The sequence below is a fragment of the Mytilus edulis genome, chromosome 1, assembly GCF_963676685.1.
Source record: "Mytilus edulis chromosome 1, xbMytEdul2.2, whole genome shotgun sequence".
Taxonomy (NCBI): Eukaryota; Metazoa; Mollusca; class Bivalvia; order Mytilida; family Mytilidae; genus Mytilus; species Mytilus edulis.
The window spans coordinates 105620926-105635090 of NC_092344.1; the positions used below are offsets into that span (position 1 = coordinate 105620926).

Sequence of the window (14165 nt, forward strand, 5' to 3'; positions counted from 1 at the left end):
TTAGGCGTCCGTTTTGTACGGTACTCGTCCGTTTCGTTTCCGTTTTGTATCCGTTACGTGTCCGTTGCACATCCGTTGGAGGTCTGGAAGATAAATTCACCAACGGACTTCTACCGGACGTTTAACGGATTGAACGGATGAGAAACGGACTTCTTCCGGACGTATAACGGATAAAACGGATGATGAACGGATCTGAAACGAATAAATGCAAATTGAAAATTTCGCGTCAGAAATGTCAATTATTGGTATGTCCGATTTCTAAAGGTTCGTGAATTCTTATTATTCATAATCGATCTTAGAGTAGAGGCACGTCTTCACAATCAAGCAGTTCATATTCAGACCAGACACTGTCCTTTGGCGGAATTTTGAAGAATAAACCAAAACCAGTTACACAGAAACATTTTGAATATAAATTATATGCGATTTACATGTATTATTATTGTCGCCTTTGATTTTTCCGTATATCTTGTTCATCCGTTTTATCCGGTACGCTTCCGTTAGGTGTCCGTTTTATGCGGTACTCGTCCGTTGGATGTACGTTCGACATCCGTTCTGTATGGTACGTGTCCGTTTCTCGTACGTTGCATATCCGGTGTGTGTTCGTTATGCATCCGTTACACGTCCGTTTTATTCGGTCAGTACATCAACGGACTCCCAACGGATAACAATTTTGTCAACGGACAACTTTTATTTTTATCCGTTAGACGTCCGTTCGTGCTATCCGTTAAGGTGTGACCGAGGCTTTATGTATTTCTCAATTTTATAAAGTCTAAACCATGATTGAAATTATGAACAATTTAATACTGGATTGATTTTCTGTCAGGGGCAGGTTGGAGGGATTATTTTTGGTAAGACAAGAACTGCTAACGAAACTGATCAAAAGAAGAAGACAGCGTTATCTATCAAAATAATTTCAATAATGATTATTTTAACGCCTATGGTCTGACCGCTATCTGACTGCTAGGCTATAAAATCTCGACGAGACACAGAAACAAAAACAATCACCCGAAAGTCGTTATGGATCATTAAGAGAAGAACTTCTCAAACAAGCAATAAAATGCAGCTGTCGAAACAATTATAAACCAAATTATATGCTATATATTCAAATAATTTAACATTTATACCACAAAGTTTCTCCATGAAGGTATACTATAAATAACTACGTTGTGACATAGTTAAGGACTCATTGATTACCGTCTGTAGGTTACAACTGGTATACACTTGTAATTGACCTTAATGACCTGTACCAAGTCTGTAATTAAGTGGCTGGTGGTGCTATAACAGAGACAAAATGCCTGACTGAAACGAATACATTTCAACAGAGAAAAAACTGACAAATATAAAAGATATATAAATTTATTACAAAAAATAAAATTATATAAGTATTGGCCTTGGGAAATCATCTCAGCTAATTTTGAAAATATTTTTGCTAATTATGAAAATATTTTCCCGTCGAATTCCCTGAATCCTGAGCTGTTGTAAAGCGTAGTTTGCGCGAACTATTGATGCTTGCGAAACAGTGGTTGACAGGAAATTCGACGTGACTTGTCCTATCAACTGTAGTATAACTAATGAAATGTGAGTTGTAAGTTGATAGAACTTGGGGGATAAAAAATTGTCATTTAAAAGACTGACCAGTGATAAAAAATGCAATGAATGGCCATTGCTCAGATTATATGAAAAATTATATTAAAATAAATATATGAGCTGAGAAATCCCCCAAGTGGTAAGATTTTAAGTGAGGTGGAATTCAAAAGGGGGTATAAAGGGAGCCTTCAAGTCGCATGTGCTGAAAGTATTAGAGAGAGAGAGAGAGAGAGAGAAACAAAATGAATATATACAAATATGATGCACAAAACATAACTGTAAAGTTTGAATGTATCTAGAAAAATAAAACAGCAACTCGTCACATGGCTGAATATTAAGAAAATTATAAGGTTCACATGTTTTTCTATTCACATTCCAAGCAGGCTCTAAATTGAAATACGCGTTTTTTGGCAAAAAACTCAATGACACAAGTTCTGTAAACACAGTGAAATATAAATCCAACATGTATCAGGTGAAAACAGCAACTCTTCGAACGGCTGAATATTCTATGAAATCGGTAAATTCGAATTCAAATAATTGTCACTATATAGATAAGACTTAAAGTTAAAATACATTGTTTCTTCTGCTAAACGTACAAATATAAGTCCAAGTGTATCGCAAGACAAACAGCAACTCTTCGTATGGCTGAATACTTCATAACAAGTATAGTAATTCGCATAAAAGTTCTGTAATGGTCAACAAGTTCACATTAAAGTTCATTGTCCTTGGTAATCCATTCAAGTTCGATAATGTCCACATATCAAATATCACTCAGGTATTTTTAGACAATGTCAAAGACTTCTGTGCTTTTCGAATAGTGTCATTGGAAATACGAATATAACGACAATAACTGTCTGATGTCCACCGACCAAGTGTTTTGATAAGATGATCTTGAATATTAACGGATCCTGCCGATGTACTGGCACCAATTCTAAAGGAATGACCATTGTATAAGCTTGAGTTGTACCCACAAATATCTAGTACATGTCTTAGACTTCTGATGAAAAAGTCCCGGTCTAAAGCGTTACCATTCTCTTTGACAAACAATGGATCTGAAAAACAAAAAGATGCTTCTCTACCCTTCCTGATTGCAATATACTTTTGGACAGCAGAGAAAGGACAAATGGTATGATCGGATTTGTGAAGCTGTATACTGACACCTTTACGAAAAGGATCTGTTTTTGAGGTTTTAAGGTGTAAAATAGCATAAGAATCGAGAATCTCAATATCCGTTACACTTAGATTTACAGTAGAATCAAAATGTTTTGAAACTGTAAATTCACCACATCTAAGAAATCCAAAAAAGGCTACTGTACAGGCCGTTTCTAACATGCAATCAGTAAAGGTAGAGAAAACACCTGCTCTAAGAGAATTGCAAATTCTCCCAAGTACCTGAAAAGTAATAGGAAGACGTGGTTTTGAATTATGCTCTCCTTGTATACGTTTGATGGCGCGCATTATCATATTGAGTCTAAGGAGTGTCGATTCATTTGTATAATCAAATGGATGGTCACAGTTACTTTGGATATAATAAAACCGAATTCCACATAAATACAATTTAATGGTTGTATGTAAAAGTCTCAAGTTTTTGTAACAATGTGCGACAAAATAAATCAAAATATCCTCAGAAATCGGAGGCATAGGTTTACCTAACCAGACAACCCCGTTATTAGCCAGAAAAGCAGTATAAGCTCGATATCCAACTTTATACGTCTGAGATGTTCTAGTTGATAACACATGTCGCCATAAATCCGATACTGTAGACTTTAATGCCACATTACTCGTGAGACTGGCGGGCACTTGTGAGGTACTTTGTCCGCTAAAGGTGCAAGTATCTTGAACCGCTCTAGCTGTAAACGAGAAAGAGAGTCACTGATATTATTCTGAACTCCAGGAACGTGTTCGGCGCGAAAACAAAAATTATTTATACAGGCATACAAAGTAAGAGTTCTCATAAGTTTCATTATCAATAAACATCTGGAACGGCCTTTATTAACAATATGTACGGTGGCTTCATTGTCACATCGAAATAAGATTCTTTTAGTTGTCCATGAATGACCCCATAAGATGGCTGCAACGACTATAGGATAGAGTTCTAGAAAAGCCATGGAAAATTTCTTTTCGCATGGAGAATTTAAATCATCCGGCCAAGGAGAACAAAACCATTTTCCCTTGAAATAGCCACCATAACCAATGGTAGAAGCCGCATCTGTATATAGTTCGATATCCCTAACACTAGTATAGTCAGAATCATAAAACATATTAATGCCATTCCAGTTTACCAAAAACGAGTACCAAAAACGCAAATCGGTACGACATTCATCGGTCAAATATATTTTGTCTTTGAGATCATTGACAGTTGTTGATAAAGATATTAGGTATGAGACAAAAGAACGACCCGGAATTATAACCCGCATAGCAAAATTTAAATGCCCTAACAATTGTAGAAGTTCACGTTTAGTACAAGATTGTCTGTTTAAAAACTTCTTGATAAATTCACTTATGCGACTTGTTTTATCTAAAGGCAAGCGGGTCTCCATCTTTTCCGTATCAAGTATAATACCCAAATATTCGATAACTGTACATGGGCCTACAACCTTGTGTTTAGCCAGTGGAATATTAAGTCTTTTAAAAAGAGTAGTCATTAATGCCATAGTTCTCTCTGCGCAAGAATCAGGTTTATCTATAGTCAAGAAATCGTCTAAAAGATGAAATATATATTCAATTTTGTAGATATTAGTAGCAATCCAACAAATCGCTCTGGATAAGTTATCGAAAATAATTGGCGAGCTTCTACAACCAAACGCTAGTCTATTAAAGAAAAAGTATTCTTTACACCATTTAATGCAAAATAAATGCCACTGGTCCTTTCTTATACCTAATTGTTTGAAAGCGGCCTCTATATCGAACTTTGAACACAATGAAAAACGACCTAATTTTCGTATAACTTTGATCGCATCATCTATTCTGACATACGTCATTGAACAATCTTCCTTACTGATCAAGTCGTTAATACTACAATTATCATCATCGTCATGTGGGGCTGATAAATCCAATATAAGACGCTTTTTCCCGGAGTACTTTCCGACAGCAAGTCCCAAAGGGCTGACTCGATAATAGTTAAACGGTGGAATTTTATACGGACCTGACAAGAAACCTTTTTCACATTCTTTGTTAATAAGTTCCCGCACAGATAAAGGTTGAGAGCGAGCAGAAAAGTTATTCTTACATTCAAGTGTCGGTAAATCAGTACATTTAATCATAGTGTCAAAACCCTCGTTAATACCACTACAAAGATAATTAACAAAATTTATATCTGGATGCGTTTGCAATAAATCACGTAACAAGTTAACATTGATAGGTGAATTTTCGATAACAGGAATTGTTACTAGTCATTTTGTATTTTCGTTGATTGTAGTCGACCCTCTAGAAGATTTGTTCCTTTGAGTATCTTTGTTGCAGTTAAAGGCGGAATGAAAAGCGAAACAAGAACTGCAAATATGAGTTAAAGAACAACCCGGTCTGGCACACCCCCTTGCCGTGTTATAGTTATTGCAGACCTCTTTCCCATCGTGCAAAACTCGTGTTCTGCCCCTCCTATCGACGCGATCGGAAGATGGTCTATTCCTCGGATAAGTACTACGTTCTACTGATTGAGAAGAAAGAGGGCAAAAATTTGTTCCGTGATCAATAGCGTAACAAAGTCTACAAACTTCTGGCCTTGCATGAGGTGCTAAAAGCGTAAGAATGTCATTGTCTTTAACTCCCCAGTCAAATTTAACTTTGAAATCGCGAAGTGCAGTTGCAGCTTTGGCAGCAAAAAGCTTATGATATTCGTAAAATTTTTCACCGTAGCTAGATTCAATTTGTAAAATGTTAGCTAAGTAACAATCTAATTCTTCATTGCGTTGAGGAAAAACCCTACACATGACGCGTTTATATTTGCCAAAAAGCGCAAACGAACTCTTTAATAGTGAGTGTTCTATGTAGCCGGATATCCTTTTTTCCTGGCAAATTAATTTCAAGACCACTGCTAGTAAGTAAAGTACTAGCTGCCTGAACGGATTCGTAATCTTTCATGAGTAATCCGGCTAAATTAACGTCCCTACCTTCAATAATTTGCTTTTTAAGCGCTGGTGAAATTATATCCAAAAAAGGAACAGATGATGACGGCACTCCGTTAATAGTAGCTGTAGATGTGTTAAGGGTGGGATTTATCCCGCAATCGCTTTCACTAGGAGAAACACCGTACCATTGGTATAATGAAAACACATGCTCATCTGCTGTGTGCGCTTGTTGAAATCTATTTCGTCTTGTATTTTGTATATTCCCGGAAAAATCCGCTGATAAAGAAGTATTAGAATTATTCCTATTGGTGTTAGAATTCATTGAATCCCTTAATCCTATAACAACTTCTGTCAAATTTCCGATCAAAAGTGGAAGCTCATTAGACGAATTACTGGTCACATTAGGTAAAGTTGGCGAGACTTCCTGGTCTTCATTTGACAATTGTTCAGGTTCGGAAACTGATTTGAGATTATCAAAATAAATTTGTTGTAACACTGTTTTACTTAATTTTGAAGTAATGTTTATTCCAATATGTGTCAGTTCTTCCTTGAACTTCTTAACTGTCCAAGACGAACAGTCACTTTCTTGTCTGCTGATTTCAATTGAATCCGGAGAAAACCGACTTGTAGATTTCCTTTTTTTCCGAGAAGCCATAATGTTAAGTAATCCGTAAAAACATTCAAGAGTTAAAAACTAAACTTTGCATATATTTTTGGTAAGACAAGAACTGCTAACGAAACTGATCAAAAGAAGAAGACAGCGTTATCTATCAAAATAATTTCAATAATGATTATTTTAACGCCTATGGTCTGACCGCTATCTGACTGCTAGGCTATAAAATCTCGACGAGACACAGAAACAAAAACAATCACCCGAAAGTCGTTATGGATCATTAAGAGAAGAACTTCTCAAACAAGCAATAAAATGCAGCTGTCGAAACAATTATAAACCAAATTATATGCTATATATTCAAATAATTTAACAATTAAAAGCTCAAACACATCAAACGACTGGAAAACAACTGTCATATTCCTGTCATAGTACAGGCATTTTCTTAGTACACGGCCGACACTCGGCTAACCGAGAGATTGGTCGGTTAATCTATATTGAGTATGCGGCTATATGAGAGATTGGTCTGTTAATCGGGTTGGCTATACGTCTGTTAAGAGTAAAACGCACAATTTAATGTTAAACTCTATCAAATATACAGATTTTTGGCATATTATAAGAATCAAATTAAAAAAAGAAAAGTGTCTGACAAAATGATATCTATCATAGAACATTTTCCACCTTTAAAAACATTTCATAGTCTGCGCAGTTTTCAGTAAAAGTAAAAGGCGTCGCGCAAGTATGCAGTATTTATGACTACACGCATAGCATTTTTTTTAATAAAAGGCGAAACAAACAATTTTAGATATCCTTTAAAAGACACAAAAAACTACTTTGGTTCTTGCATATAAATTGACATTAGTAAATATTTCATAATTGTAATATAACGTGAGTAAATACCACGTTTTAGTGAAAATTATGGGTTATAAAGTCTGTTAATGGGTTGGACAATTGAAATTGTGTCAGTTAAGAGTTATTTAGTATGGCAAGCCGTTCTCGTCAAAACTATGTTTAAACCATATTTCGAAAAATTTACACACTGAGAATTACAACAAAGCACACTGAGATTTAAAAACTTCAAAACACACACTGAGAATTAAAAATTACACACTGAGAATTAAAAATTACACACTGAGATTTCATAAAGATGCACTGAGATTACAAAAATGAAAAACACACACTGAAAATTGAAAATTACACACTGAGAATTGAAAATTACACACTGAGATTTCAAAAACACACACTGAGAATAAATAAACTGAAAACACACACTGAGAATTTGAAATTACACACTGAGAATTTAAAATTACACACTGAGATTTGTGCGCACTTTTTATGCGCACATATCTAATTAGCATACTTAATCTGAACCTATTACAAGCTTAAAACAACTAGGGGACAGAACTCGTTAGTCCTTCGATTTGGTTCCAAATTATTTATAAAAAAACCCTTTAGAAATACAAGAACAAGAAAAATACCCACTTACTCTTATTACAAAATATAACCAAATGGTAAAAAACTTTATTAAAATTATAAGAAAACATTGGAACAATCTGCAAAAAAAAAAACCAAAGAATGCAGTGAAATTTTTACTCAAGTGTCTATTATATAAATAGCATATAAACGTAACACAAATATAAAAGATTACCTTGCGAAATCAGGGTAACAGTTGGAAGACTTTTGAAAAGGGACCCATGCTTAAACGGTTTCAAGTAAAAAAAAAAATCCCGATACACTAGTAGTAATGATCTCAATTATAGGCAACAAACTTATGAATATGAGCGATTTTTAAGTCTTGAAATTTATTACGAATGTTGGTTGAAGGAATCGCATTTCACTATAATGACAAGGGTTCTTGAGATCAAGATATTAATCTGTTGAATTATTCATCTCATGAATATTCATTAGTAATTTGCATATTAATCTCAGTGTGTATTTTTGAAATCTCAGTGTGTAATTAACAATTCTCAGTGTGTGTTTTTCAATTTATTTCATCTCAGTGTGTCTTTTTAAAATCTCAGTGTGTAATTTTGAATTCTCAGTGTGTGTTTTTAATTTTTTTAAATCTCAGTGTGTAATTTCGATTTCTCAGTGTGTTTATATTTTAAGTTTTTAAATCTCAGTGTGTATTTTTTTTCGAAAAAAAGGGTTTAAACATAGTTTTGACGAGAACGGCTTGCCATAATTTAGCCACGAAAATAGTTTTGCTACCTTTATATTTTCCCATTGAAAAAGTTAAGAATGAGAGATTCAGGAGTAAAAAAAATGATAACACGGTGCAGCACTATCCATTCAGTAAACGCATTTTTATTTTGACTTTCTTTGCATTTTATTGAAGAGTGTGTCACTTCAATATAGCGTGATCTGGGTTGGCCGCTGGAATATGCATGAATTTATTATTAACGATTTCAATCAGCCTTAATTTTTGTGTCTGCAAAAAGTAGCATGTTCTCAAATCCGACTGAACGTGTCTTTCTAATACAACACAGGGTACATATAACGTGTTGTCGTTCTCATATGCACATGATATTTGTCACTGGACGTTTAACCCTAATTCGTCAGCATCATCCAATTGGTTCTTGTCTTCTATTACTCAATCATCTGTTGTTTACAAATCATTCTAAAGAAGTAAATGGAAAGGAGCGAATGCAGCTACATTTGGTTGTATTAAGTTTAAATTCATGCATGTTTTTCCGTTTAGTTCCTTTTCTACAGATGTGCAGTGGAGAACTGCAGTTGTCCACATGTAAACTTCAAGCATTTGTTACCAATATGAGTACATCGCAATCCGTTACTGTTTCAACACCCAGGGTGGTTTCATGTCTTTATTCTTAAACAATTATTGTTTTTTTCTCTCTTTTTTAGCAATGCATCACTCTCTACTGTCCTTATCTTTTATTTATATTCTGTATCTCCATCCAGATTCTCGTGTATACCATGAGGGTCCGAATTGGGGTGTTGATTATTTCTGTATTCTTTAAATTGTTATGTTACTTTTCTATACATTTTATTTATCTTACTCATTATTCTTTCTCTATTCTTTATATTTAGGCATCCCAATATATTTTTACTTACTGATGTTTTGTTACATTACGACGTTAATCTCTGATTTATATACTGGTTACCAATGTAGATGACAAATTGGTGTCATTCATGACAATAAAACAGAATCCACAGAATATATGCGACCATTCTCGGATAAAATTAATTTTACTTTAATTTAACACTTTTTGAAACCACTTTTATCAATTTTCAATATCCATTGCCTAAATTGTGAATCGTTCATGTGTTTTGTTTCCGTATATTTTATATTTCATTGCTCATGTTTTGTTTCTGTATATATTTTATATTCCATCAAGTGTTGTTTCCGTATATTTTAGCCGCTCGTCTTGAGCCTACCAAATTAACACACTACATAGTAATACAATTATACTTTTATTGTCATTCATAACTCTTAACAGACCAATTAACAGACCGGGTTTTATACATCCGACCCATTAACAGACCAGGTTTTAAAAAAAGATTGATTTATGTCACCAAAATACGGATTTTCGTGTAGATTTTTCACACAATGATATCAATTTGGTTAACACACATAATGCCTGTCTTTTTTCGATGTTCAAAATATTGCATGCAAGTAAATTCAACACAAGTGTCATTTTGTGTACATTTTGTGTGTGTAAAATGTGTATAAATTTATTGATGAGTAACTTGCCTTTTCATTTTATAGATCGTACATAGAAGCTAGAAAAATAATAATTACACCACTGGATTCAGTACATTGAATAGTTTTGTTAGACATAAATATTTTTTATGATAAACATATATTTAAAAGGTTATACAATGAAACATGCTGAGTTTTCAATGATTTTCTCGATAACACCTGATTAACAGACTTTAGCCAACCCGATTAACAGACCAACCGCCGATATAGCCGCATACTCAATATAGATTAACCGACCAATCTCTCGGTTAGCCGAGTGTCGGCCGTGTAGTAGAAAATGGTGGGTTAAACTTGGTTTTGTTAGAGACCAGTTGATAGCAAGTTCACTACTAAATGAGGTAAGTTTGCTCAATACCCCGAATGATTATATGAAATAATAATAAATAAAAAACACAAAAAGCCACAAAAATAGTTTATTACTATTATACATTACTCAGTATATGATAATTTTATCTATAAAAGTCAAGGAAATACTACCGTTAAAAGGCATTGATTTTCTTCATACTCTAAGTACAAAAAATATACATAACACAAGCTGCTTTTCAATACATAAAAACATCATCAAAAAATTATAAGATTGATTTTCTTCTAATTAATGTGCCTTTAAAAGTCGTATGAAGTCTATATGTGTATCGTTTTATTTTTATTAATACAAACAGAAATGAAAGCGGTACAGACATTGCGAAAGCATATATAAAAGACAATTATAACACCAGAGAAAGTGATAATCGTGGAAATAGTTGGCTAATTGAGGTTTTTTTTCGCCAATGAGTAAGCCGTCATGTGGATAACAACATCATTATATTTACTGGCGCTATATTATGGAAAATGTCTATCAATTATATACCCGATTTTCTCTTTGAATATTTCAGACAAAACATAAATTTATAATTTTGTTATATATAAAGCATGTTAATAGTCTATACTATTTGTTTTAGTTAGTAATGTAGCGTCCCTTCCAGTGGTCGGAGAAGGGAGGTTGATTTTAGAAACTATTACCTCTTGTTATCAATGGATGTTAAACTCAGCTGTAGTTGCAATCCAACCTATCAGTGCACATTATTGACAGCAGTTAACTTGTATAAAGTTACATATCGGACAAATAGTATAGTTAATACTATTCATAAAACTTGTATGGCCTCTAAACAATATGTATTGTGACACTCAAAAAGAAGGGCACATTTAAGAATGAATAGATTGTATCATCGGACCAACAGTGTTTTGTTTCACTGAGAGTATTTTATAAAATGCGATGCGATATCTGGAGTGAAGAAGTGGATATAAAATTGGATTGATAGTCGAATTCAACCAGAGAATCCAAAAAGTAAACTCGAACAATACAGAGTTAATACAATCCCCTCCACAGATGGTACTTGTTGTAGCTAGAACCTCGTATGGCATCCAACAAATTGCAAACATAAACACGAAAATAAAGAGAGATCTAGCCGCCTTTCTGTCACGTTGTAAGGCAATTTTCTGGTGGTTATTGTCAGACTTACCGGTAGTAACAATCATTTCCTGTTCATCCATTACAATTCTAGATGGCCCCGTCTCTGAGGAAGATGGTGGTGGACGGGGCGTCGAAATTTGTCGGGAATTTGGAATTGATGGCCAAAATTTCTTACTTCTTCTTCGGATGCTTAAATATACAAGTAAATTGAAGGTAGAAACTGTAACAAATGGAAATAAAAATTCGATGCATGCACCAATCGAAAGGACGGTCACATTACTGTTATAAGGCAAAAAACATTCACCATCCGGTATTACACGCCCCTTTGTCACCTCCCAAAGACAAATGGCTGGAACAAAGTACAACGTGGGTATAACCCATGGAATAAGAATAAATATAACTAGTAAAGTCGTTGTTTGATTGTTCCTTGCCCAAAGCGGATATGCAACTTGTATATAGCGGTCCAAACTTATGATGAATATATTTATAGCCGAGGCCGCCGGTGTAATATAATCAATCACAAGCCAAAAGAGGCACATTCCGTGTCCCAAAGACCACCTACCAGTCAACACGTACGGTGCGTAAAAGGGAATACATATAGCTCCTATAATCAAGTCCGATATTGCTAAGTTTAGGATCAAATAATCACTAAAGGTTCGCAGATTCTTCACTTTAATAAACGCCAATAAAACAATAAAATTACCAAAAATTGTAAGTATTATACATATTGCAATCAAACTTCCAATAATAGCGGTAACCGGAACAGAAAACACTAAAGAATCTGAACTGCTCATCGCTCCTTTATTTACTGATTCAAACGGAATTGACGAATTTGTTGGTTTACAGTTGTCATCTACATGTTGTACTTCAGGTATTGTAATTCCATGTCAATATTTGTTCGCGCACCTGTTGCTATGTTCAACAACACAATTTCCAACAGTTTTTTCATATTTAATTTTACCTGATTCATAAAGAAATATACTACAGTGTCAGACAATGGAAATCCATTCACTGGTTAGTTGATGAAATTTCCCAATATCCATCCAACATATATGTGATTCATCAATTCTAAGTCCATTAATGTTGGTTTTTATTTGGATAGCTTACATAGAAAGCACCTACATGGAACCTACAGTCTGTGATCTTTGATATAGTTTTAATGTAAATTTATTCTCGTACGCTCCATTAGACAGTAATGAAAAAAAAATATGAATTAATATCCAACATGTAAAAACTTTTAACCCTGACTGTTTATAATTATTTCATAGTCTTGGTTTGATGAATAATTAAATCTGTAAACAAACTAATCAGTATGAAACCTCAAAATGTCAAATCAATTTCTGTTTCTTGATTTTAGGTTTGACGACAAATTTAAAGGATGCAAACAGAAGGAGGAGCCATTTCCACGCTGATGATGTCACGTGAAGCTGATGGCTGTCGCCTATATAAATCTGATTGGTTTCTCATCGCTGTTTTGTTATATACATGTTTTTATGCACGCATTCGTTTAATGACTTTTACTTAATAAAGGGTTGCATATAATTGAATTGTATTAGCACGTATACATAGCGGTATGTTATATATAATTCTATGAGACATTCATTATCTCCGATTTTCCGTTTGCATAGTAATTCAAATTATTAGTACTACTAAAATATTGATAACTATTAATTAAGCTGCTTTATAATCCAATTAAAGCAATCAATTTTATCTAAAATTAACCAATTCAAAACTGTAAAGCGACAAATTGTTTATTTGAATAATGATTTGAAAAGACAAACTCAATATTAATAACATTTTGGAATTGTATGTTTCTTTGTTGGAAACAATTTAAAAATCTATATTCAGGTGGTATCAGTTTTTATTTCATGAGAGACAATACAACTGAAATAAATATTCAAAGACTATTATTTTTGTGACTGACCACAAGTGCACGAACCCAGTGCATTAAGTTGTCGATAAACACATATAATAAAAGCAGTCATACTTGAGGGTGAGTGGTTGACCTAAGGGGAACGGAGGACACGGAAAATAAATATATGAATACAATCAAACTGTTATTTAGCGCTAGACATCCATTGGCGTTGAAAACAATCTTAAACTAAATGTACATGTACATGTATTAAGCATTTCATGAAATGTCCTCCGAATTTAGAATTAATTATTAGTATCTGAGAGGTGTAAATAATTTCTCAACAAATTTTTGTTTGAGATTGAATATAAACATTTTGGATAAATGGCTCAAAAGCTTTGATAGATATTGGTAAATATGTAATTCATTTAAACCAAAACATATATGTGGCTTTTATATACATGTCATTTTGAATTTCTTTCTTTTAACTCTATGAAACATCAGCAGACTTTTTTTTAATGATTAGAAGATTATTAAAAGCTGAAGATAATGTCAAAAGCGCAATTTCGAAAATACATGTTTGATTTTACCGTATTTTGCTGTAAGATGGTCATAGTATTTTGTATTTATCCTTTAACAACAGTCTGGGATTTACAATTATTTAAGGTATCAATAACATCGCGTATTGGGAGGCAGGCTTCAGCTGGCCCCTAAACCATAATGTATATAGTAGTTTAGCGAAAATGGACGTCACGTTATATGTACCCACTTTAAGCAGAAGTTGTAATTACGGTTTTATTGCATAGTGTAAAACGTCTGCACGCGTTGCTGTGAAGGTATAGTTAAAAAGCTTCAAAGGTGTTTTGCAAATAACT

The 14165-nt window shown here is 33.8% G+C and overlaps 2 protein-coding genes and 1 long non-coding RNA gene across 4 annotated transcripts in view; 1 reads left to right on the plus strand and 2 right to left on the minus strand.

The window, feature by feature from the left end:
* LOC139517135 (uncharacterized) overlaps positions 1–14165 on the plus strand; it is a 560758-nt gene that overhangs the window by 323851 nt on the left and 222742 nt on the right. The gene's annotated exons all lie outside the window — the stretch shown is intronic.
* On the minus strand, positions 1343–6640 carry LOC139499053 (uncharacterized). Its single transcript, XM_071287721.1, has 2 exons — positions 5697–6640; positions 1343–3437 (listed from the first exon to the last, which is right to left on the minus strand). Exons 1-2 carry the CDS (start codon positions 6307–6309, stop codon positions 2359–2361), a joined length of 1692 nt encoding a protein of 563 aa, XP_071143822.1. The 5' UTR covers positions 6310–6640; the 3' UTR covers positions 1343–2358.
* Positions 10402–12796, minus strand: LOC139499062 (histamine H3 receptor-like). The gene has a single exon (XM_071287733.1). The coding sequence runs from the start codon at positions 12230–12232 to the stop codon at positions 11171–11173; it is 1062 nt and encodes a 353-aa protein (XP_071143834.1). The 5' UTR covers positions 12233–12796; the 3' UTR covers positions 10402–11170.

Coding starts and splice junctions, on each gene's coding strand:
- LOC139499053 (XM_071287721.1), bottom strand. CDS start 6,309: ATGGCTTCTCGGAAAAAAAGGAAATCTACAAGTCGGTTTTCTCCGGAT. Junction 3,438..5,696: donor TAAAAAGCAAATTATTGAAG/GTAGGGACGTTA, acceptor TCTCGTTTACAG/CTAGAGCGGTTCAAGATACT.
- LOC139499062 (XM_071287733.1), bottom strand. CDS start 12,232: ATGAGCAGTTCAGATTCTTTAGTGTTTTCTGTTCCGGTTACCGCTATT.